The 22,823-nt window shown below is 44.5% G+C and overlaps 1 protein-coding gene across 9 annotated transcripts in view; it reads right to left on the minus strand.

Moving 5' to 3' along the window:
* ZNF18 (zinc finger protein 18) overlaps positions 1-22,823 on the minus strand; it is a 38,999-nt gene continuing 16,176 nt past the window's right edge. For 4 of the 9 annotated variants that reach the window (XM_027568241.2, XM_027568242.2, XM_027568240.2 and 1 more), the window contains exons 3-8: positions 18,328-18,834; positions 16,958-17,147; positions 16,435-16,526; positions 6,828-6,912; positions 5,880-5,987; positions 1-1,270 (exon numbers count right to left, since the gene is read on the minus strand). In XM_027568241.2, coding sequence (XP_027424042.1) covers positions 492-1,270; positions 5,880-5,987; positions 6,828-6,912; positions 16,435-16,526; positions 16,958-17,147; positions 18,328-18,714 — 1,641 coding nt within the window. In that variant the 5' untranslated portion in view covers positions 18,715-18,834 and the 3' untranslated portion in view covers positions 1-491. The remainder of the gene's footprint in view (positions 1,271-5,879; positions 5,988-6,827; positions 6,913-16,434; positions 16,527-16,957; positions 17,148-18,327; positions 18,835-22,823) is intronic. The other 5 variants (XM_027568246.2, XM_027568245.1, XM_027568243.2 and 2 more) reach the window with 3 other exon arrangements.

The raw sequence follows: 22,823 nt of genomic DNA on the forward strand, positions 1-22,823 counted from the left end.
GAGAGTGACGTTAAGAAGTTTATTTAAAACGAGGGACACCTGAAGTTAATTTTTTGTACCTGTGTGACAGAGAACACACGGGAGCTCCCTGGCCCTCTCCGCTGCCCCTTCTGTAACAGGAGATCTGCTCTAGGACCCCCAACCTAAAGAGCTGACCTGAGGTTCTTCCCACGAGCAGCAACTGCGGCTCATCCAGTTAAACTCTCCCCAGACAGCACTTATAAAACAGGATCTCCAAAACAAGAAATGAGCTGAAAGATGAAGACTATTCCTTCTCCTGACACAGAAGCAAGAAAATAAACCAAGGCAAAATCCAACCCAGAGGCCACCATGTCCTCCCAGTCCAAAGCCGTGTTCAGGTAACTCTCCTCTCTCATCCATGATGATAAAAGAAGAGAGAACAGGGCTGGTCTTTAAGAGCTGCAGTTTCTCCAGATGGAACGAAGTATTTTTAAAAGGACCAGAGCCAGAACTGGGCTAAGAGAGCCTGACTACTGAAAGGGCTTCTTTCCTAAATGGGATCTTTGATGTTTATCAAGGCTCGAGCTCCAGCTGAAACTCTTCCCGCAGCGGGAACACTTGTAAGGTTTCTCTCCTGTGTGAACTCTCTGATGTCGATTAAAGTTGGATCTCTGAATAAAACTTTTCTCACAGATGGGACATTTATAGGGTTTCTCTCCCGTGTGGATCTTCTCATGGTGACGCAATCCTGAGAAGTCGCTAAAGCCTTTCCCACAGTAATCACATTTACAAGGCTTCTCTCCCGTGTGGATCCTCTGATGCTTCACAAAGTCTGAACTCCGTAGAAAGGCTTTTTTGCAGGTGGGGCACTGAAAGTACGTCTCTCCGGTGTGAGTTCTTTGGTGGAAAACCAGCTGAGAATTCCTATAAAAGGTTTTCCCACACTCCCTGCAGGTGGGGAGCTTCTGGGCCATGGGGGCTCTCGGCTGCCCTTTTGGAGAGGCCTCTCTCTTCTCCTCCAGCCACAGCAGGGACAGTTCTTCCGGATGGGGATTAGCCAAGTGCTGTTTCCCAGAATTCCTTCCGTGGGGCGAAAGCTGGCTCGCTGGCCCCTCACCCTGAAGGTTTTCCAGAGCCTCGGGGAGACTGTCCCCTTCTCCAAAGCATCTTGGTTCATCCTCACAGACGAGGCCACCCAAGGAAGCCTGAGAAGGAGCCTCACCTGATGCTTGACAGGAGACATCAGAAGCTTCCTGGCCTCTACAATTTTCCAAATTCACGTTCTCTTTGTCATTCTCCTGCCTGTCTCCTGGAAGAAGAAAAAGATTTGAAATCAATCAATGGGATGCCCTGTTTTCTAACTGGTATGAAGAAAAAAGGGTCATCATGAAACATTAATTCTTCTTGTCAAGGGAGCATCAGTGAGTGAGGAAGGATAATATCATCCAGCCTAAGCGCCTGGCACTCACGGCCGGGGTCCAGGCTAAGTGATCCAGCTCTGGGGCCGAGGAGAACGTCTCACAGCAGAGGGAGCGCGCAGAGGGCCCTGCCGACTGCCCCTGCCCCCGTAAATGAGCCGCGTTCATTTCCTTTTTTTAAGACTTTATTTTTAAGTCATCTCCACACCCGACATGGGACTTGAACCTAAAACTCCGAGATCAAGAGTCGCACACTCCACCGACCGAGCCAGCCAGGCTACCACGAGCAGCATGCATTTCTTTTTTTTTTTTTTAAAGATTTTATTTATTTATTTGAGAGAGAGAATGAGATAGAGAGAGAGCATGAGAGGGGAGAGGGTCAGAGGGAGAAGCAGACTCCCCACTGAGCAGGGAGCCCGATGCGGGACTCAATCCCAGGACTCCAGGATCATGACCTGAGCCGAAGGCAGTCGCTTAACCAACTGAGCCACTCAGGCGCCCGAGCAGCATGCATTTCCTAAGGCCCGGGAAAAACAAGGGTATTATATAAGGGTGTTACTTTGAAAAAGGATTCGTTTTTATCTGGTTCTACATAAAACATAAGTCTGATCATTAAAAACAATTTGGAGAGAAAAACAGAAGAAAACCAAACCAACCTCAGTCATACTACCCAGAGGTAGCAACCATGATTATACATTTCCTTCCGGTGTTTGTTTAACCTAGACATATGCATAGTTTACATATATAGTTATGTATGTATGTGCATGCTTTTCTTTCTTTTTTTACATAATTGATATCATATTGCATACACAGTTCCATACCTGGCTTTGTGGCACTTAAATTGTAAATGGCGGTATTTACCAATTTTACATGGATGCTCCCATTCACGAGTCACCTAAAACTTCATGAAATGCATTAATGTGTCACTTTACTGCGTGGCTTTAATGCACAGTGAAGCTGTGGCACAGAAGTGGATCCCTCAGTCTGTGCCTGAATGCAGCATTCCCTGTGTTTTACTAACTCGGATTAACAGTTAAAATTTTGTTTTTCTCCGGGCGCCTGGGTGGCTCAGTCGGTAAGCGTTTCGGGGTTCTGGGTTTGAACTCCACAAGGGGCTCTTTGCTCAGCTGGGAGTCTGCTTCTCCCTCTCCCTCTCCCTCTATGCTCTCGCTCTCTCTCTCAAATAAATAAAAATCTTTGAAAAGATTTTGTTTTTCTCCTAAGTTTTTGGTTATTACCACTAAATGATACATAGAGTAAAAGCTTTTATTTTGGTGGCAGAATTTGTGTCCAACTTTTATAAATTCGGGTTAGGGTTAGATCCTTTCTCTTTCCTGTATTAGTGTCTTCAAATTATCTGTTAGAGACCCAGGAATCTGCTAACAACTTAGACCTGACTCGTTAATCCACAGAGTCTTAGAACATATTCCTCTCAAATGACAAAGGTACTTTTCTCTTGTCTTTAAAGAAGCCTTTATAAATATCATTTTAAAAGCTGAATAATAGTCCATCATGGAGACGTCACCATAATCACATAATACTAAGCACATGACTTACTGAATTCTCCACTGTGGAAATCGAAGTTGTTTGTTGTAGTTTGGCTGCTGTAAATAATGCTGCGATTTTTCTTCCTCCATTTTTGCCCACATTTCTGACTACTTTAGGTTCCTTGAAGTGTTACTACCCTGTCAACAGACATGACGCTCTTTCTGAGGCTCCTGACACTGACTGGCAAATCCATCTCCAGAAAGACTACGCCCTCCTGCTTAGCTGGGCTAAGCGAAGGGGAGTGTTCGATACTTAAATACTGAATATTTCTAAAATATTGGCCACTGAGAGCGGTGAAATGTTTTTCATTATTATAAATTTTAATTCCTTAGTTAATAAAGGATGACTTTTTTCACATTTATGAGCTATTTTTCCTAAGACTGCTGTCCATGTTTTTATTGGAAAAGTCATTTTTTCTTATTAACCTGCATTAACTCTCCATATTAAGAAAAATAATCATTAATCTGTCAGGTTAATGAACAATGTTTTTCACCAATTTAGTTACCTCAATGTTGTTTGCGGTTCTTCATGTTTGGAGTTATTTATGTATATGTGTAAGTTGTGGGGGTCTATTATTTTTAAATATACTCAACTCTACCAATCTTTTCCTTTAACAGTTTTCTTCCGTAGCTTTTATACTGATAAAATCTTCCCCACCCCAGACGTGAGTCAAATATTCACCCACATCTTTCCTTATTATTTTCATATTTATATCTTTTTCATCAAATTTAAGCCAATTCATGAAGAACCCCTGCTCCCATGGATCTGCACTCCCTCTTCCCCCGCCACACGCTAAATCCTCATACAGACCAGTGTCTCTTCTGACGCTCCCTTTTCTGTTCCATCAGTCTGTGAGGCTATTTTTATATCAGTATCCCATCATGACTTCACCTTTCTAAAATGACAGATTCCTTTTTTTTTTTTTTTTTTTAAGTAGGCTCCACGCCCAACGTGGGGCTTGAACTCATGACCCCAAGACTGGGTCACAAGCACCACTGACTGAACCAGCCAGACTAAAATGACAGACTCTTAATATTTATAGATCTAATGTTGATGAAACATTCTTCTTCCAAGACTCTTTCATATTCTTGCAGTATTCTCCCAGATAACTACTGAAGATTCATTTTCCTTATTTTTGGGGGGGGTGGGGGGGCAAATCCCTTGGGATTTTGATCAGAGGCGAGTACATGGCTTCCTGAGGTTTACTCCCCTGCTGGCCTGCTTTAACTAGGAACGATTCTTCCATATGGTCAAACAGCATACATGCTCTCTTCCGAGACTTCTGCCCCATTGGTGTGAGTCCAGACATGGCAGACTGGCTAACTGCTGCATCTTTGAGACGGGACCAGCCCTTTCTGGTCCTATTACTTGTTCCCACACTAGTCTGTGCCCGTCCCTGCACCCCTGGCTCTGGCATCGACTTTCCACAGGGTTCCTCCAGCATACCTTCCAGTCCACCCTGCACATGTCTACCTCCCTGGCCTCTCTTCCTACAGAGCCTCTCTTTCAGGAACCGACAATGGCATTTCTTTGCCCAGTTAAGGCAGGCTAGCTTTATAGATGCTCAGCAGTCTCTTTCAAGGTTAAGATCTAAGGGGACCATGTCAGCAGGTGGGTTGAAGGAGGAGGGAGAGAAGGAAAAAAAAAAGAATGAGTGGGGATACATGAGCTATGTATCACAAATCTAGCATCATATATGTCACATATAAAATCCCATTTTATATGTGATATATATCACATATAAAATCCCTCTGCCAGGGAGCATATGGGAAATCTCTGTCCCTTCCACTCAACTTTGCTGGGAACCTGAAGCTATTAAAACAAAAACCCTACTCCAACAACCTGTAAAGCAGCGTTTTCAAACTTTTCTTTGTCTGCCACCTACAGTAAGAAGTATGTTCATACTGAAATACAGAACACACACACATATTTATAACAAAAATTTCCTGAAATGCTACCTACCCTGACATTTGAGATTTTCTACCTGCATTCTGGTATTCTCTATTCGGTCTTATCACTGCAATTTTTTAAATGCTGGCTGCAACCTAGAAGATGATTTCACAATACACTGACTCGTCATGCAACCCAGTTTGAAAAATACTGCTCCAAAGGAATCCTTGTGAAATAGTCTTATGATAAATGTATCGGTTGGAATTAAAACCCTATGTTTCATTCGATGCTTGTGGTCTCTGTACTATATTAGCAAAGGAAAATAATTCATTCGATCCCACTGGGGAGAAAGAATGACTTGTCATGCAACTGTCATCCCTGGCCCTTTTCTTCCTTCACAGCTCTGGGGTCTTTTGTCTACAGAGAAGGGGGGGCTGTGGAGGTAAGCATGACAGGTAGGTGTTACGTGACTGCAATGTTTTCAACAGAGTGCAGCGAACAAAGGGTGACTGCTACATTACAACAGAACAAGGTCACATAGCTCCTCCTCTCCAGCCTTAAAATACATGACTTATAGGAAGTGTTTGTCGTTGCTGTTTAGTGAAAGGTGGCTCAGAGATCGAACATGTTTTTCCGTTTCTTTGTCTTAATTAGTTCTCATTTCGCTAGACCAGAATAAAGAAAGAAAGAAGAAAAACGAAAGAGTCAGGAAGGGCAGTAATTGCGGTTATGTCACCTTTCTGTAGTGGAATTCGACTCATATCTGTATTGGTGTCCATCTGCCCTAATCTTCACTCTCTCTGAGAAAGCAAGCTGTCACAGCAGACAAGACTGAAGGCAGCAGGTCCAATGTGTGGTCTCTGTTCCCTGAGGACATATGTATGTATCGACAGCCCCGTACCAGAGATGGGGAGACCCCATGTCAGCGCTCCCACTGGACCGACCAGATCATGGCCCCTCACAGACAAGGTCATAGACAGCAGGTCCTAGTACCTCCCCCACCACTTCCAATTTAATGACAGGAGGTCAGAAATGGCTCAGGCCCAGTGAAAGATCACTCACCTATGCAGGTGGGTCTTGGGATCTTCTCGCCGACAGGAAGGTGCAGTCCCACCAGCTCTTCCCCATATTCTGTTGAATTAGTCAGATCAGACTTGGAACTGGAAATACCTGGCACGCAGAGAGATAACAGGAAGCCTAGATGAATGGGGAGAACTGGGGACCAAGCTGTGTCCTTCAAAGGTACAATCTGACTGTAAAAGGGAACTATGAAGGATCTGGGGCGCCTGGGCGGCTCAGTCAGTTAAGTGTCTGCTTCAGCTCAGGTCACGATCTCGGGGTTCTGGGATCCAGCCCCGCATGGGGCTCCCTGCTCAACGGGGAGTCTGCTTCTCCCCTTGCTCGTGTGCTCTCTCTCTCCCCCTCTCAAATAAATAAATAAAATCTTTAACAAAAAAAAAAAGGCAACTTATCTTAGGCTATTGGGAGCTTCCAAGACCGTGGTAACTCACAAGATGACTAAGATACATAGTGAAGGTCACAAAAAAGAAGAGTCTGGACGGGTGACCAGAAGGGAGCTTCCATACCACCTGGCAGGTGCAAAGCTCATGATTGGGGCCCACCAACGGCTGGTTGGGACACTGTGGTTTAGTGACACGGAGCGTGGACTCAGTCAGCCACACTGAGTTCTATCCTAACTCAGCACTTACGACCTACGTAACAGTGAGCACATGGCTGGATTTGACACTCACCTTGGTCATCTCCAACACGGGAAGACCCTCACCTATCCCGTAGATTTAGGGAGTGACTACATGGAATGCAGCCATGACAGTTCCGGGCACACGGAATCCTTCCAGTACAAGGAAGCTCTCACTAAAATGCTATCTCCAGTCCCCAGCCGTGCCCCTCATGCCCTCCCTGACCCAGGGGACGTCATGTGGAGCAGCTGTCTCTAACAGGACACGGGAAATGTTTAATGCCTCCTCCCGTCAGACTAGCGCACACCCTCACCTCCTGAGACCATTTTCCCGTAGGTCTCCAGCATGAGATCCCAGTACTGCTCCTTCTGAGTGGAATCCAGGTGCCTCCACTGCTCCTGGAAAACACAATGCCATGACACCACTGCGGGTCTGTGAACCAGCCTTCCCCACCTAGAGGAAAACAGGAACGTGCCCTAGCGGCCTGGCCACCCAAAGATCTAAGGAATCACGAGAGGTGGCTCACCAGAAGAGGCCAAAGGGGAAAACCACAGTCTCCACTTCACTATCTCCTGCCCTGGTTAAAAAACATTCAGGTTTTAAAGTTCTGGATTTTTTTTTTCCAGCTGCACATATTTAAGAGTGAAGGACACAGAGAGAAGGCAGAGGCCTTTTCTACACTGTCCATTACTGTTTTTCTTTTTTTAACTCAGTGCTTATAATAGAGGTCTTTGAACGGTAGGAGCCTGATAGTCCCAATATTTCATTAAAATCTGGAAATTCAAGAGGGAAAAGAAATTAAAAGGGAAGGAGTTGGAAACACAAGCACAAATCAGCAAAAAGGTGGCAAGAGCCCAAGAGGAAGTCAACTGCGTTGTCTCCCTGACACGGATCAGTGGATTCAGAGCAGAGACACAGGCTGCTTCCGTGCACACTTGGAAAGCCCCCAACAGTTCTGAGTTTAAGGTCTAACATTAGACCAGTTTTCCTCCCACTTAGTGGAAAATCGATGGATTCTCTGGAGCCAGGTGCGCCTCAATTATCCCCCAAAACAAGCCCTTCTTTTCCTAGGAAACTGGAGACTAAAGACTCAAAACTGGGAACGCTACCTAACTGGAGTCTCCTGTGAATTCAAATTCCAATCTTCCCACCAAGGAGCTGACTGTTAGAGACTCAGTCTGTACAATGGCACGACTCATAAATATCACAGCCCTTGGAGACCGACACACAGGTTTCGAGTCCCAGATCTGCCACTGCTACCTGTGTGATCTTAAGTTATATAAGCTGTGAGTCTCTGTCCTCACTTGATTAGAGTACGAAACTCAAAAGCTAACAAATAATGCGTCACTTGTTTTCACAGCATGTTGTAGTCTTCATTCATAGCATTCATCAGTTTATCAAACATTTACGTGTACGTACGTGTGTACACACACACATACGCACAAGTCTCTAAGAGCTGCCCCTACTAGCATGTGAGCTACATGAGAAAAGGACTCTCCACTGTACGTTCTCAGTCCCCACAACGATGCCCAGGACAGAGCAGGCATTCGATATATGCGGTCCAGCAGAAACAAAGCCCTCGGCAAATAACTCCTCAGGAAGGGATACATTTATTACTGTTATTATCTTACAAGTGGTCTACGGGATGCTCGGCCTCCCAGACTCCCCACCAAGGGTTTGCAGAGAGAATTAAGGCGTTCTGTACACCTTCCGGAACCTCAAAGCCGAGAGCCATCCATTATTATCATGAATAGCTCGCTACGGGGAGCAAAACTAAGGAGGACGAATAAGAAAACGAGACTGTCCTACAACACAGGTACACCCAGGGAAGGCATTCTCGGTCCTAAATCAAGTGTGCCCCACAGCACACCAAAGGGAAGCGGAAGACCTGAAAAAGAATGAAGACACCAAAAGTCTGCAACGAGCAGATACTAAGCAAAAATTTTAAAAAGCAGAAGACGGTCTGGATTTCTTTTTAGGAAAAAATGTGAAAAGTGGGGGTGTCTGGGTGACTCAGTTAAGTGTCCGACACCTGATTTCAGCTCAGGTCATGATCTCAGCGTCCCAGATCGGCCCTGTGTGGGGCTCTGCTTGAGAGTCTTTCCCTTTCTTCTCCTCCCCCTGCTCAGGCTCTAGCTCCCCCACTCTAAAATAAATAAAATCTTTTAAAAAAAGCGAAAAGTGACTTAAATATATTTTACCATATACTTAAGTATTAAATATGACATTTTTTAAAGATTTTTATTTACTTGTCAGAGAGAGAAAGCACAAGCAGGGGGAGCGGCAGGCAGAAGGAGATGCAGGCTCCACATTCAGCAAGGAGCCCGACATGGGACTCGATCCCAAGACCCCGAGATCATGACCTGAGCCAAAGGCAGATGCTTAACCGACGGAGCCATCCAGGCATTTCTATAACCATATTTTTAATTTGAATTTTAATTTAGAATTTTTGATTGTTAAAGGAATTCAGAGTTATAAGCTTATTTTGTTAATCTGTGAGTGAAGCTACCTTAACAACCTCCTGAAAATAACCAGTTTGAGCAAATAACCAGTTTGCTGAATACGGGACCCCTCAGTCTTTTCAATCAGAAGACACAACCCTTGCTCCAGCAGTCCCAGAGAGAGTAATGGGCATGTCGAGCACAGGAATGACTGCTCGGCTGCCCGGCCTGCTGGACACACAGCCGGTTCCATGGGCACCAGAAAGGAAGCGCCAAAAGACAGTATAAGTCAACAGAGAGTGTGGCCACCAAAATCCCCAAGGTCCATAATCAGCTCATTCTAAACTCAGAAAAGACGCTTCAGGAGGGCTCTAAACAGCATACCTCCACATGAAGCCACACACTCAATCAGGGAACTGCCAAGAAGCTAGGGATATGTGAATAAAGCCCTCACTCTACAGGCAAGACACAACTGCACCCATCTTGCCTTCTCCTCATTTTTATAAGAGGAGAAAAAAAATCTCAATTCCTATTCCAGAAGGACAGAACTACGGACTCTGATAAAAAAGTAAACTTGAACGGAATACATATTCTTCTCTAGTGCCCATGGAACATTCTCCAGAATTGATCACATCCTAGGTCACAAATCAGGTCTCAACCGATACCAAAAGATTGGGATTATTCCTTGCATATTTTCAGACCACAGTGCTTTGAAACTAGAACTCAATCACAAGAGGAAGGTCGGAAAGAACTCAAATACATGGAGGCTAAAGATCACCCTACTAAGGAATGAATGGGTCAACCAGGAAATTAAAGAAGAATTAAAAAATTCATGGAAACCAATGAAAATGAAAACACAACTGTTCAAAATCTTTGGGATACAGCAAAGGCAGTCCTGAGAGGAATGTATATAGCAATACAAGCCTTCCTCAAGAAACAAGAGAGGTCTCAAATACACAACCTAACCCTACACCTAAAGGAGCTAGAGAAAGAACAGCAAATAAAGCCTAAACCCAGCAGGAGAAGAGAAATCATAAAGATCAGAGCAGAAATCAATGAACTAGAAACCAAAAGAACAGTAGAACAGATCAACGAAACTAGGAGCTGGTTCTTTGAAAGAATTAACAAGATTGATAAACCCCTGGCCAGACTGATCAAAAAGAAAAGAGAAATGACCCAAATCAACAAAATCATGAATGAAAGAGGAGAGATCACAACCAACACCAAAGAAATACAAACAATTATAAGAACATATTATGAGCAACTCTATGCCAGCAAATTAGATAACCTGGAAGAAATGGGGGCATTCCTAGAGATGTATCAACTACCAAAATTGAACCAGGAAGAAACAGAAAACCTGAACAGACCTATAACCACTAAGGAAATTGAAGCAGTCATCAAAAATCTCCCAACAAACAAAAGCCCAGGGCCAGATGGCTTCCCAGGGGAATTCTATCAAACATTTAAAGAAGAATTAATACCTATTACCCTGAAACTGTTCCAAAAAATAGAAATGGAAGGGAAACTTCCAAACTCATTTTATGAGGTCACCATTACCTTGATCCCAAAACCAAAGACCCCATCAAAAAGGAGAATTACAGACCAATATCCTTGATGAACATGGATGCAAAAATTCTCACCAAAATACTAGCCAATAGGGTCCAACAGTACATTAAAAGGATTATTCACCATGATCAAGTGGGATTTAACCCTGGGCTGCAAGGCTGGTTCAACATCCGCAAATCAATCAACGTGATACATTAACAAAAGAAAGAACAAGAATCATATGATCCTCTCAATAGATGCAGAAAAAGCATTTGACAAAGTACAGCATCTTTTCTTGATCAAAACTCTTCAGAGTATAGGGATAGAGGGTACATATCTCAATATCATAAAAGCCATCTATGAAAAACCTACAGCGAATATCATTCTCAATGGGGAAAAGCTGAGAGCTTTCCCCCTAAGGTCAGGAACGCGGCAGGGATGTCCACTCTCACCACTGCTATTCAACACAGTATTAGAAGTCCTAGCCACAGCAATCAGACAACAAAAAGAAATCAAAGGCATCCAAATCGGCAGAGAGGAAGTCAAACTCTCACTCTTTGCAGATGATAGGATACTGTATGTGGAAAACCCAAAAGACTCCACCCCAAAACTGCGAGAACTCATACAGGAATTCAGGCAAGTAGCAGGATATAAAATCAATGCACAGAAATCAGTGGCATTCCTATACACCAACAACAAGACAGAAGAGAGAAAAATCAAGGAGTCGATCCCATTTACAACTGCACCCAAAACCATAAGATACCTAGGAATAAATTTAACCAAGGAGGCAAAGGATCTGTACTCAGAAAACTATAAAATACTCAGGAAAGAAATTGAAGAAGACACAAAGAAATGGAAAAACGTTCCATGCTCATGGATTGGAGAACCAATATTGTGAAGATGTCAATGCTACCTAGAGCAATCTACACATTCAATGCAATCCCCATCAAAATACCATCCACTTTTTTCAAAGAAATGGAACAAATAATCCTAAAATTTGTATGGAACCAGAAGAGACCCCGAATAGCCAGAGGAATATTGAAAAAGAAAAGCAAAGCTGGCGGCATCACAATTCCAGACTTCCAGCTCTATTACAAAGCTGTCATCATCAAGACAGTATGGTACTGGCACAAAAACAGACACATAGATCAATGGAACAGAATCGAGAGCCCAGAAATGGACCCTCAACTCTATGGTCTACTCATCTTCGACAAAGCAGGAAAGAATGTCCAATGGAATAAAGACAGTCTCTTCCACAAATGGTGTTGGCAAAATTGGACAGCCACATGCAGAAGAATGAAACTGGACCATTTCCTTACACCACACACAGAAATAGACTGCAAATGGTTCAAAGAGCTAAACGTGAGACAGGAGTCCTTCAAAATCCTAAAGGAGAACACAGGTAGCAACGTCTTCGACCTCAGCCGCAACAACTTCTTCCGAGAAACATCGCCAAAGGCAAGGGAAGCAAGGGCAAAAATGAACTATTGGGATTTCATCAACATAAAAAGCTTTTGCACAGCAAAAGAAACAGTCCACAAAACCAAAACACAACCGACAGAATGGGAGAAAATATTTGCAAATGACATATCAGATAAAGGGCTAGTATCCAAAATCTATAAAGCACTTACCAAACTCAACACCCAAAGAACAAATAATCCAATCAAGAAATGGGCAGAAGACATGAACAGACATTTTTCCAAGGAAGACATCCAAATGGCCAACAGACACATGAAAAAGTGCTCCACATCGCTCGGCATCCGGGAAATCCAAATGAAAACCTCAATGAGATACCACCTCACACCCGTCAGAATGGCTAGAATTAACAAGTCAGGAAACGACAGATGTTGGCGGGGATGCGGAGAAAGGGGAACCCTCCTACACTGTTGGTGGGAATGCAAGCTGGTGCAACCACTCTGGAAAACGGTATGGAGGTTCCTCAAACAGTTGAAAATAGAGCTACCCTACGATCCAGCAATTGCACTACTGGGTATTTACCCCAAAGATACAAATGGAGGGATCCGAAGGGGTACGTGCACCCCGATGTTTATAGCAGCAATGTCCACAATAGCCAAACTGTGGAAAGAGCCAAGATGTCCATCAACAGATGAATGGATAAAGAAGATGCGGTATATATACACGATGGAATATTATGCAGCCATCAAAAGGAATGAGATCTTGCCATGTGCAACGACGTGGATGGAACTGGAGGGTGTTATGCTGAGTGAAATAAGTCAATCAGAGAAAGACATGTATCATATGACCTCACTGATAGGAGGAATTCTTAATCTCAGGAAACAAGCTGAGGGTTGCTGGAGTGGTGGGGGGTGGGAGGGATGGGGTGGCTGGGTGACAGACATTGGGGAGGGTATGTGCTATGGTGAGCGCTGTGAATTGTGCAAGACTGTTGAATCACAGATCAGTATCTCTGAAACAAATAATGCAATCTATGTTAAGAAAAAAAAAGAAGATAGCAGGAGGGGAAGAATGAAGGGGAGTTAAGTCGGAGGGGGAGACGAACCCTGAGAGATGATGGACTCTGAAAAACAAACTGAGCTTTCTAGAGGGGAGGGGGTTGGGGGGATGGGTTAGCCTGGTGATGGGTATTAAGGAGGGCACGTTCTGCGTGGAGCACTGGGTGTTGTGCGCAGACGGTGAATCATGGAACACTACATCAAAAACTAATGATGTATGGTGATTAACAACAATAAAAAAATTAAAAAAAATTCTAGTTAGTTGACATACAGTTCAATGTCGGTTTCAGGAGTAGAGTTCAGTGGTTCGTCGTTTGTGCACAGCACCCAGCGCTCTTCCTAACAAGTGCCCTCCTTGGTGCTCATCCCCCACGTGGCCCATCCCCCACCCAACTCCCTCTACCAACCCTCAGTTTGTGCTCTATAGTTATGAGTCTCTCGTGATTTGTTTCTGAAGGCCCTTCTGATCCCAACGTTTTATTATTCTGTGATAAAGGTGACACTGGGCAGCATGTTTTGTGATTTTAATTCATTGATTAGGTCTTTCCTCAATGGTCAGAGTTGCTTGAACAGTCTGATTAGAATAATTGTGGCTAGGCTTCTGGGTTAATAATTCACTGAAATAAATGAGTCATTTCACACCAAAAAAAAAAAAAAAGTAATCTTGATTTTGTATGGAGACAGCACCACCTTGTGGGTCCATGAGACACTGCACAGCTGACTTGCAGAGTGCTTCGCACTGTTCCTTTCCTGAAGGCTGCGAACAGGAATGTGAGTAAACGCATCCCCAAGTCTATCTACGTGAGGCTCTAACTCAGTCACAGTTCCTAACAATGAAGGACCACTGTGTAGGGATGCTACTTCATTATTCTGGCATTATTCACGAAGCTCCTAACCTATAAAAGAGATCAGAGGGAGTGATTCCATCTTTTTTAATATCTCCTTCACTTCACAAAGCATCCATTAAATATCAAGGTCCTTCTGATGCAAATAGTTTTTGTCAGGGTTTGGAGCAGGGATACTGGGGTTGGATAAGAGTGACTTTTGTTTGGACTGAGTGGCTATTAATCAGTTGCCTGCTCAGTATAAGGAAACACACACACACACACACAGTGGTGCTGAACATTTTTAGTCTTTTGAGCTATCCAAAACAAGTCATGAATAATGTTGTTATGTTATGTATAGTTAATGCTTAATTCTATTGGTTAAAATATGTTCAGAAATTGTACAGATCTTTCATACGGATACTTTTCCTTACTACAGAGGCATTCTGGTTTCTCCGTCTCTGAGCCTGGGAAGCTGAGGCTCATACCTGGAAGCACCACCTACTGGCTTCCCTACCTTGACCTTCACTCCAAGTACCTCGGGAGGCAAGTCCCAAGAAGGGTTCCCCAAAGGTCTGAAACAATGCTTTGATCAAGGCGTACAGGTTCCAGAAAAACTTTATTTTTAGCCAAGCACAACTTTTCTGAGTTGTTAATTTAACTACGTATTCAAAATAAACCTGTTCCCAAACTTGTTCACAGCCAAGATGGAGTAACAGAGACCAGATTTACCTTCCCACCTGAAACAACTGAAAAAGAGAACAAAATATATGACACAATGGTTCACAGACATCACCTGCTAGGCAGAGCAGAGCAGCGATCCCTGAAAGTGAGGAAACAAATTAGGTGAGCCCTGCACTGGCCCGGGAGAGAGCACCCCAGGTGCGGGCAGAAAGAGCTCAGAGTTTGGGGTGGTGAAGGCAGTTATAGTTAGCAGGGCAGAAGACCAGAGTAGGGAGCCGAACAGAGAGAGCTCCAGAGACGTACAGGGGTTCCCCCGAAGTCTGGGAGAGATCCCCCAAAAGAAGCGGAGGAAACAGAGCTGACATGGTGTTGGAAATAGTTATTTTCCACCAGCCAGAGTAGAAACCTTGTACATCAGGCAGCATCAGGTGGAATACACGGAAGGGTAGTGCCTCAGTAGTGGGAAAAGCAAGCCCAGACTAAAGACTTCTCTGGTGCCGTAACACAAACTACGTCCAAGTAGCTCAACCACATGCCAGAGCAAAGCTCAACAACATTTAGAGGAATGTCAAAATACCCAGCACCCAACATTGAGGTAAAATTCACAACGTCCAATCAAACAAAGGTTGCTGGGCACACAAAGTAGCAGGAAAACACCTCGAAATGAGATCGATCCATCCAAACTGACTCAGAAATGACAGAGGTGATAGATTAGTAGACAAGGACATTAACACAGATGGTACGGCCACATCCTGTACGTTCAAGAAAGTGTAGGAAAGACCCAATATGTTAAGTGTAGACATGAAAAATATAACAAAGCCCCAGTTCAAATTTCTAGAGATGAAAACTATACTGGGTGGGATTAAGCGTGGATTAGACACTGTGGAAGAGAAGATCAGTGAACCTGAAGACACATAAACAGAAACCATCCAAAATGAAACAGACTTTTTTTAAAAAAAGAGAGAGAAGAGCATCAATAATCTCTGGGACAACCTCAAGAGATCTAACATATGTCCGCACATTATCATCGTATACAGCCCATGGGGGTCTTATTCTCAAAGTCTGCAAAGAAGTGGAGAAAGAAGGGAGATAGAAAACAGTTGAAGAAATACTGACCAAAATTCTTCCGAATTTGTTGGAAACTATAAACCCACAGATCCAAGAATCCCAAAGAATCCCAAGCACAAAAACATGAAGAAAATGACTCCCAGGTCCATCATAGTCCAACGGTTAAAAACCACTGAGAAAATATTCAAAGAAGCAAGAAAACAATATTACATGCAGAAAAACAAAGGGAAGAGTACAGATAGCAGGATTCCATTTTATATACAATTCTAGAAAATGCAAACTAACGTATGGTGACAGAAGGCAGCTCAGTGGGGGCCTCGTGATCTCAGGATCGGGGGAGCACAGGGGGCAGGAGGGAGGGATCACAAAAGGGCAAAAGGAAACCCTTGGGCGTAACAAGTATGTTTATCATCCTGATTGTGGTCATGGTTTCACACACGTGTGTATGTATCAAAAACTTACCAAACTGTACACTCGAAATATGGTCAGTTCGCTGTTTGTCCATTATGCCTCTGTAAAGTTGGGGGAGGCCACCTGACCCACATTAGCTAGAAGCATTCAAAATCTCAGACTGACTCCTATCGGGCGAGGCCTAGACCAGGAAATGAAACAGAGCCTTTTCTCAGCATAGCCCAAGGAACAGGAAAGGGAGAAACAAGAGGGCCACTTCTTCCAGGACCCAGATTCCATTATCCACTAAACGTTCAGCCTCGAGGGAAATGCCGAGACTCAGGTTTCATTCCATGTGTATTGTTCTTGTTGTCCTTGCTAGGCGGTCCTCTCTCCTCCGCTTCTGAGAACGCGTCCCCTTTCCATCCTCCTGACTGCCAGCTGACACCCTCGAGCCCCGCTCTGGGGTGAGAGAGGCAGGGAAGCCAGCTCACCAGAGGTGCTGCTTGGAGAAAGGAGGCTCCGAAGTCCTGGTCTCTGATGAGCCTTTCCTCTGGTGGGCCAGGAGGCGGGGTAGCAGCCACCACTGAAGGGAGGAACAGAAAGTCTGAAGACTCTAGATGTCGTCGCAAACCACTCCCCGGAGGGTACGGATGAAAACTGTCCCAAATGAGAACCGATGCCTGTCCCACTGTCCATGATGTCAAGACTCATGTTTACCTCCCTAACAAACTCCAACTCCCCACAACCTTCCAAACAGCCTCCCCCGTATTTTCCCCCTCCTTCCCTCCCCCTTCCTCAGAACCAACATTCAAATGGTCTGGCCCAGTGATAAAGGAGATTCACAGACTGAATCTCCACATCAGAGGGATTCAGTAGGTCTACCCTGTTTCCAAACTTTCTGGAGATACCCTCACCTGAGCAGCATATCATTTTCAACTCACTCTGAGGCCTTCTAACCACAATCCCCAAAACTCCCCAAGAAAGCACCACACACCACAAGTAACTGCCCCTCACCTAATTCTTGCTCCATGTCAGACTCCTCTTTCACTGGATGGCTCGGAGGCTCCAGCAGCCCGCAGGGTGAGTCCTGAAGTCCCAGTTCCTGAGGCCCCACTTCAATATGGCGTTCTACTTCCCCCACTTGGCAACTTGCAGATTCCATCTTCTCTGACAAGATTTCCTGTCCTAGAACCTGGATGCTGATCTAGAGACCACATATTACTAATTACCGAAAGATCCAGACTGAGGGGTTCTGAAAGACACAAAGGTAACGCTCTATAACAGATAATAAGTCAGTCCTTAGGGACATGGAGTAGGGAAAACCAGCTTCTCTATCTAGACCAGCAGGAACCTGTGAGGAAAACATCCTGAGAGGGGCCAAAAGCTGAGGCCTAAATCAAGCCTGGGAGACCCTGAACACGCCATTAATAATGTGTTTCTACCGGACAGTCTCCACCAATTAAAACTCAGGTATCTTTTGAATAACTTCTCAAAGACTTTAGTAGAAAGATGGAATGGGACAAGAGACTTTATCTTCTATTTGTAATGACGAGAAAGTGTTGAGTCAGAGAGCCTTAGAATTAAGGGAGATATGGGGATATACTGATGTAGTATAGTAAGAAATATGTATTTGTCTTTGTCCCAGGTTCCTGGCAGAGTCCCTAAAACCCTTGGAACTGCCTAAATGACAGGAGTGAGGAGCATATGCCATCATGAGCTCCTTTCAACCATATCTGAGTTTATGCTAAGAAAGTGACGCTCGGTGGGCCCCCAGGTAGCTTCAGGATGGAGGCTGGTCACCACAGGAACCAACCAGGTGACCAGAGGACTGAACTCGCAGCCCCAACCCTCAACCCCTGAGGAAGGGAGATGGGCTGGAGATGTTCAGTCACCAATGGCCAATGATTATCGCGCCTAAGTAACGAAACCTCCCTAAAATCCACTAAACAATGGGGTTCAGGGAGCTCCTGAGCTGGTGGCCACAAAGAAGTGCTGGGAGGATGGCACGCCCAGAGACGCCAGGGAAGTCTCCTCCTAGGAGTCATTCTAGTAAACTAACTAACCCGAGGAGGGGGTTGTGGGACCCTCCAAATGTACACAGGTGATTTGTGCTTGGTGTCTGAAATGGGAGCAGGCTGATGAGACTGACCCTTATCCCACTGGGTCTGCCAACCCGAGAATATTAGTGTCAGATTTGAACTGAACTGTAAGACACCTCGCTGGTATCAGCGAATTGGAGAACGGGTTGTTAGTATGGAAAACCACACACACTGAGGGTCAGGAAAAAGACAAACACACCTGGTAAAGACCCTAGAGGAGCCCTGTGAGTCACTGGCAGCTTCGACCTTCTGCTTACCCACTGCCACCTTCAACCCTCTGCTTACCCACTGCCACAGTCTCTGGGGGTCTCCCTTCAAGCTCTCCACAAGGGTCACGGCCTCTTCCCCGCTGCCGGGGCACTGTTTCCGCACCCACATCTGGATCTCCCCAGGCAGGATGGTCAGGAACTGTTCCAACATGAGAATCTCTAGGATCTGCTCCTTCGTGTGAACCTCTGGCCGCAGCCACTGGAAACAGAGCTTCCGCAGTTGTCTCAGCGTCTCCTGGGGCCCAGACATCACCTGGTAACGAAACTGCCTGAAAAGCTGGCGTGCAGCCTCGGGGTTAGAGAGCTCCCCTCGAGGGGCAGCATCTGGTTCGGAGAATGGGGCATCCTCGGCCTTCGCCAGCCGTGGTGGCAGGACCAGGGCCTGCCCCAGCTCGACAGGCATCCTCTGGCTTGGCAAGTCCTTTTTTAGGTGAAGTGTTTCTGGGGTGGACCTGTCGCTGGGGAAGACCAAGGCTTCACGGAGGCTCTCACAGGGGCCCTAGAGAGGGAATGAGAGCCAGGGCTGTGCAGAGAAGAGGGACACATGATCGGTGAGAACGAATGCACACCCCCCACATGAGAAAGATTATAACCTTGACCAAGCAAATCGCTAATATTGTATCTAAACTGGCATCATCACCCTGAGCTTTTTACAACATTCCCTCTGTCTCCAAATGTGCAAGCCAAATAGAAAAATGAAATGCACCACGTGAAGCATTTTCACTACTGGTTTCCTAGCAAACGGCTCTTCTGGACACTTCCTATCTGCATCTGTACGTCTGCAGACCAAAAAGTAAAGCTGAATGAAGACATCAATGCCCTAGAAATAAAGGCTAATGTTGAAATAATCTGATGCTTCTGTAATAAATAGGAGGTTGAAGAGAACAAATTGATTTTTCCCCAAAAGATGCAATGAAATTTCTAGGTGATCTCTTTTGAGTGCCACATGGAAAACTGGACTATTTGGGAACTTAGGAAAACCTGTCGGAACTGAAATTTTCAACCCCGGGCTTAAAGAAGACTTAGAACAAATAATAACTACCTCAAAAACATTCCTATGGCCTTGAACTAAGTGAGCACTGTTTTATGGCAACTGGTATAAAAATTTAGAAGATAGTAACTAAGACAGTGAAAAGAGAAATATTAAATGACAAAGTTAGTATTTAGAAATGTTTAAAGAATCATGTACTATTTCGAGTTCACTTTCTTGCATAAGATTCTAATATTGGATCATTAGGTCAATCCTTGAATGTTATTAAAGAGCTACAGGTCATCATTTCCCTGTAACACTAACTGCGACAATAAAAACAAAACAAACAAACACACCTAATCACTAAATCTGTCTGGCTTAATCAGAGATCAGTGTAACACTCCAGCTTTTAAAAGTTGCTTTGGGGGGGGGGGTTGGTGGGGAGATGGGGTAACTGGGTGACAAGTATGTTTTTTTATTTTTTTATTGTTATGTTAATCACCATACATCATTAGTTCTTGATGTAGTGTTCCATGATTCATTGTTTGTGCATAACACCCAGTGCTCCACGTAGACTGTGCCCTCTTTAATACCCGTCACCATGCTAACCCAACCCCCCCCTCCCTCCTCCCCTCTAGAACCCTCAGTTTGTTTTTCAGAGTCCATCGTCTCTCATGGTTTGACTGGGTGACAAGTATTAAGGAGAGCACGTGATGTAATGAGCACTGGAAGTCACATACACCTGATGAATCACTGAACTCTACCTCTGAAACTAATAACACACTATATGTTAATTAATTGAATTTAAATTAAAAAAAATACAAAGAAAAAATAAAAACTGCTTTTTCCAGGGTACCTTGGTAGGTCACTGGTTAACCATCCAACTCTTGGTTTCAGCTGAAGTCATGATCTCAGGGTCATAAGATCGAGCCCCACGTCAGGCTCTGTGCTCAGCATGGAATCTGTTTAGGATTCTCTCTCCCTCTACCCCTCCCCAGCCCACTGGCTCCCATACTCTCTCTCTACAATAAATAAATACATGGTAAATAAATAAATAAATAAATAAATAAATAAATAAATAAATAAATAAATAAAAGCTGCTTTTTCCTTGAGGTATAATAAGGAATGTCTTCATCCCTAGCACTTCAAACAATGTATCCCATATCAGATCACTTAAAAACTAAAAAGAAAAGAAAATGTTTCAAGCAAAAAAAGAAAGAGCGAGGTAAGAGGGATTAAGCCAATGTTACATGTTTCTCTTTTTTTTTTAAAGAATTTATTTATTTATTTGAGAGAGAGAGAATGAGAGATAGCACGAGAGGGCAGAGGGTCAGAGGGAGAAGCAGACTCCCTGCTGAGCAGGGAGCCCAATGCAGGACTCAATCCCGGGACTCTAGGATCATGACCTGAGCCGAAGGCAGTCGCTTAACCAACTGAGCCACCCAGGCGCCCCAATGTTACATGTTTCTCATGCAGACCTCCGTGCATGTATTTTTTCTTCATAAAGAAACCCATGTGTTTCATTCATATATTCATAAGAAACCAGGGTGTTACAATATTATGTGCTCAGTAAATACATGTTTGGGGAATTCGGTTTTTGGCCATGGCAGAGTAACGGGCAGTACACACTGGCCCACCCACTGTAAACAACTACAGAACTGGAGAAAACTTATAAAACAACTGTTTTCAAGCACTAGACAACAGGCAGACAAGAATGAAATCCCCAAGGGAAGAAAAACTCATGAGGTGAGACCCACGATCATCCTGGCTTTCTGCATGGGGACAATTTCCCCAACAACAGTGCAGGAAGCTGCAGCTCACAGAGAGTTCAGTGGTCTCACCAAACCGAGGAGGTAGAGATCAGAACTTGGAGCTGCTTTTGTATCTGGATTCTCAAGAACAGCGTAGTGGAGAGAATGGAGCTGTGACCGGGCGGGGGGGTGGGGGGGGGGGGTCAGGCAGAACTCCATGTGGGGTTTCCCTGTGAGCCAAGGGTTGGACTGCACATGAGCAGGGTGAAACTATGCAAGGTTTAACAGAGAGCAGTTGCAACCAGGTTAGGAGCAAAAGAAATACAAATGCCAGTCAGTGATGAGAGATAGTGGAGTTTTTGACCACTGACAATGGAGAGACCTCACTAATACCCAAAGCATCTTGAGATACCAGAAAGGCTGCATGTTGGGAGTAAAGACCATATCCTAGAATAAGACATACTCTAAACCTGCCCTAAAAGAGCCTAAAGACAAGCCTCAATGAGATCCGCAGAGGAAACCCAGTCTACTAGTCTAGTCTGATCAAGTTAGAAGGCTTCAGGATCCACTGTGGGCTTTCCAGAGATCTGTCCTAACAAGGTATAAAACCAAGCTAATTCGGGGAGCCTGGGCGGCTCAGTCAGTTGGGCATCTGCCTTCAGCTCAGGTCATGATCCTGGGGTCTTGGGATCGGGGCCCACATCCGGCTCCTTGCTCAGTGGGGAGCCTGCTGCTCCCCCCCTTGCGCACTCTTGTTCTCTGTCAAATAAATAAAATCTTAAAAAAAAAAAAAAAAGCTGGACGCCTGGGTGGCTCAGTCGTTAAGCATCTGCCTTTGGCTCAGGTAATGATCCCAGGGTCCTGGGATCGAGCCCTACATTGGGCTTCCCGCTCGGCGGGAAGCCTGCTTCTCCCTCTCCCACTCCCCCTGCTTGTGTTCCCTCTCTTGCTGTGTCTCTCTCTGTCAAATAAATAAATAAAATCTTTAAAAAATAAAAAAATAAAGCTAATTCAAGTCAAAGGTGATCAGTGAGTAACTCAACTGCCTGCTAGAACAAAACTCAATACTCTTCAGAGGAAGATAACAGAATCCTTAGCATCTACAATGTGCCATCCACAATATCTAAGATGTAACCCCAAACTATTTAATTTAAAAACATGAAAATATGACTTAAAGTCATGGAAAAACCATTCAAGAGAAACCAACCCAAAGATGGTCCAAGGACTGCAAGAAAAATATAGTCATAATGAGAGAAGAAATAGGGACTTTCTACAGAGAAACAGAAATTATAAAAAGAACCAAATGCAAATTCTAGAAAAAGAACCATCAACCCGGATTTCCACATCCAGTAAAAACATCTTTCAAAAATCAGAATTAAAATAAAGACATCTGCTTTTAGAATGTGTTCAAAATTGAGGCACCTGGGTGGCTCAGTCAGTTAAGCATCAGACTCTTGATCTCAGGTCAGGTCTTGATCTCAGGGTTGTGAGCTCAAGCCCTGTGCTGGGTTCCACGCTGGGTGCAGAGTCTACTTTAAAAGGGGGGGGGGGTGCGCCTGGGTGGCTCAGTCGTTAAGCATCTGCCTTCCGCTCAGGTCATGATCCCAGGGTCCTGGGATCCAGTCCCGCATCGGGCTCCCTGCTCAGCAGGAGGTCTGCTTCTCCCTCTCCACTCCCCCTGCTGTGTTCCCTCTCTCATTATGTCTCTGTCAAATAAATAAAATCTTAAAAAAAAAAAAGTGTTCAAACTGAAGCAGCCATCAACTAAATAGAGACTGCTATACACATTAT

This window comes from Zalophus californianus, chromosome 16 (assembly GCF_009762305.2).
Source record: "Zalophus californianus isolate mZalCal1 chromosome 16, mZalCal1.pri.v2, whole genome shotgun sequence".
NCBI classification, from domain to species: Eukaryota; Metazoa; Chordata; class Mammalia; order Carnivora; family Otariidae; genus Zalophus; species Zalophus californianus.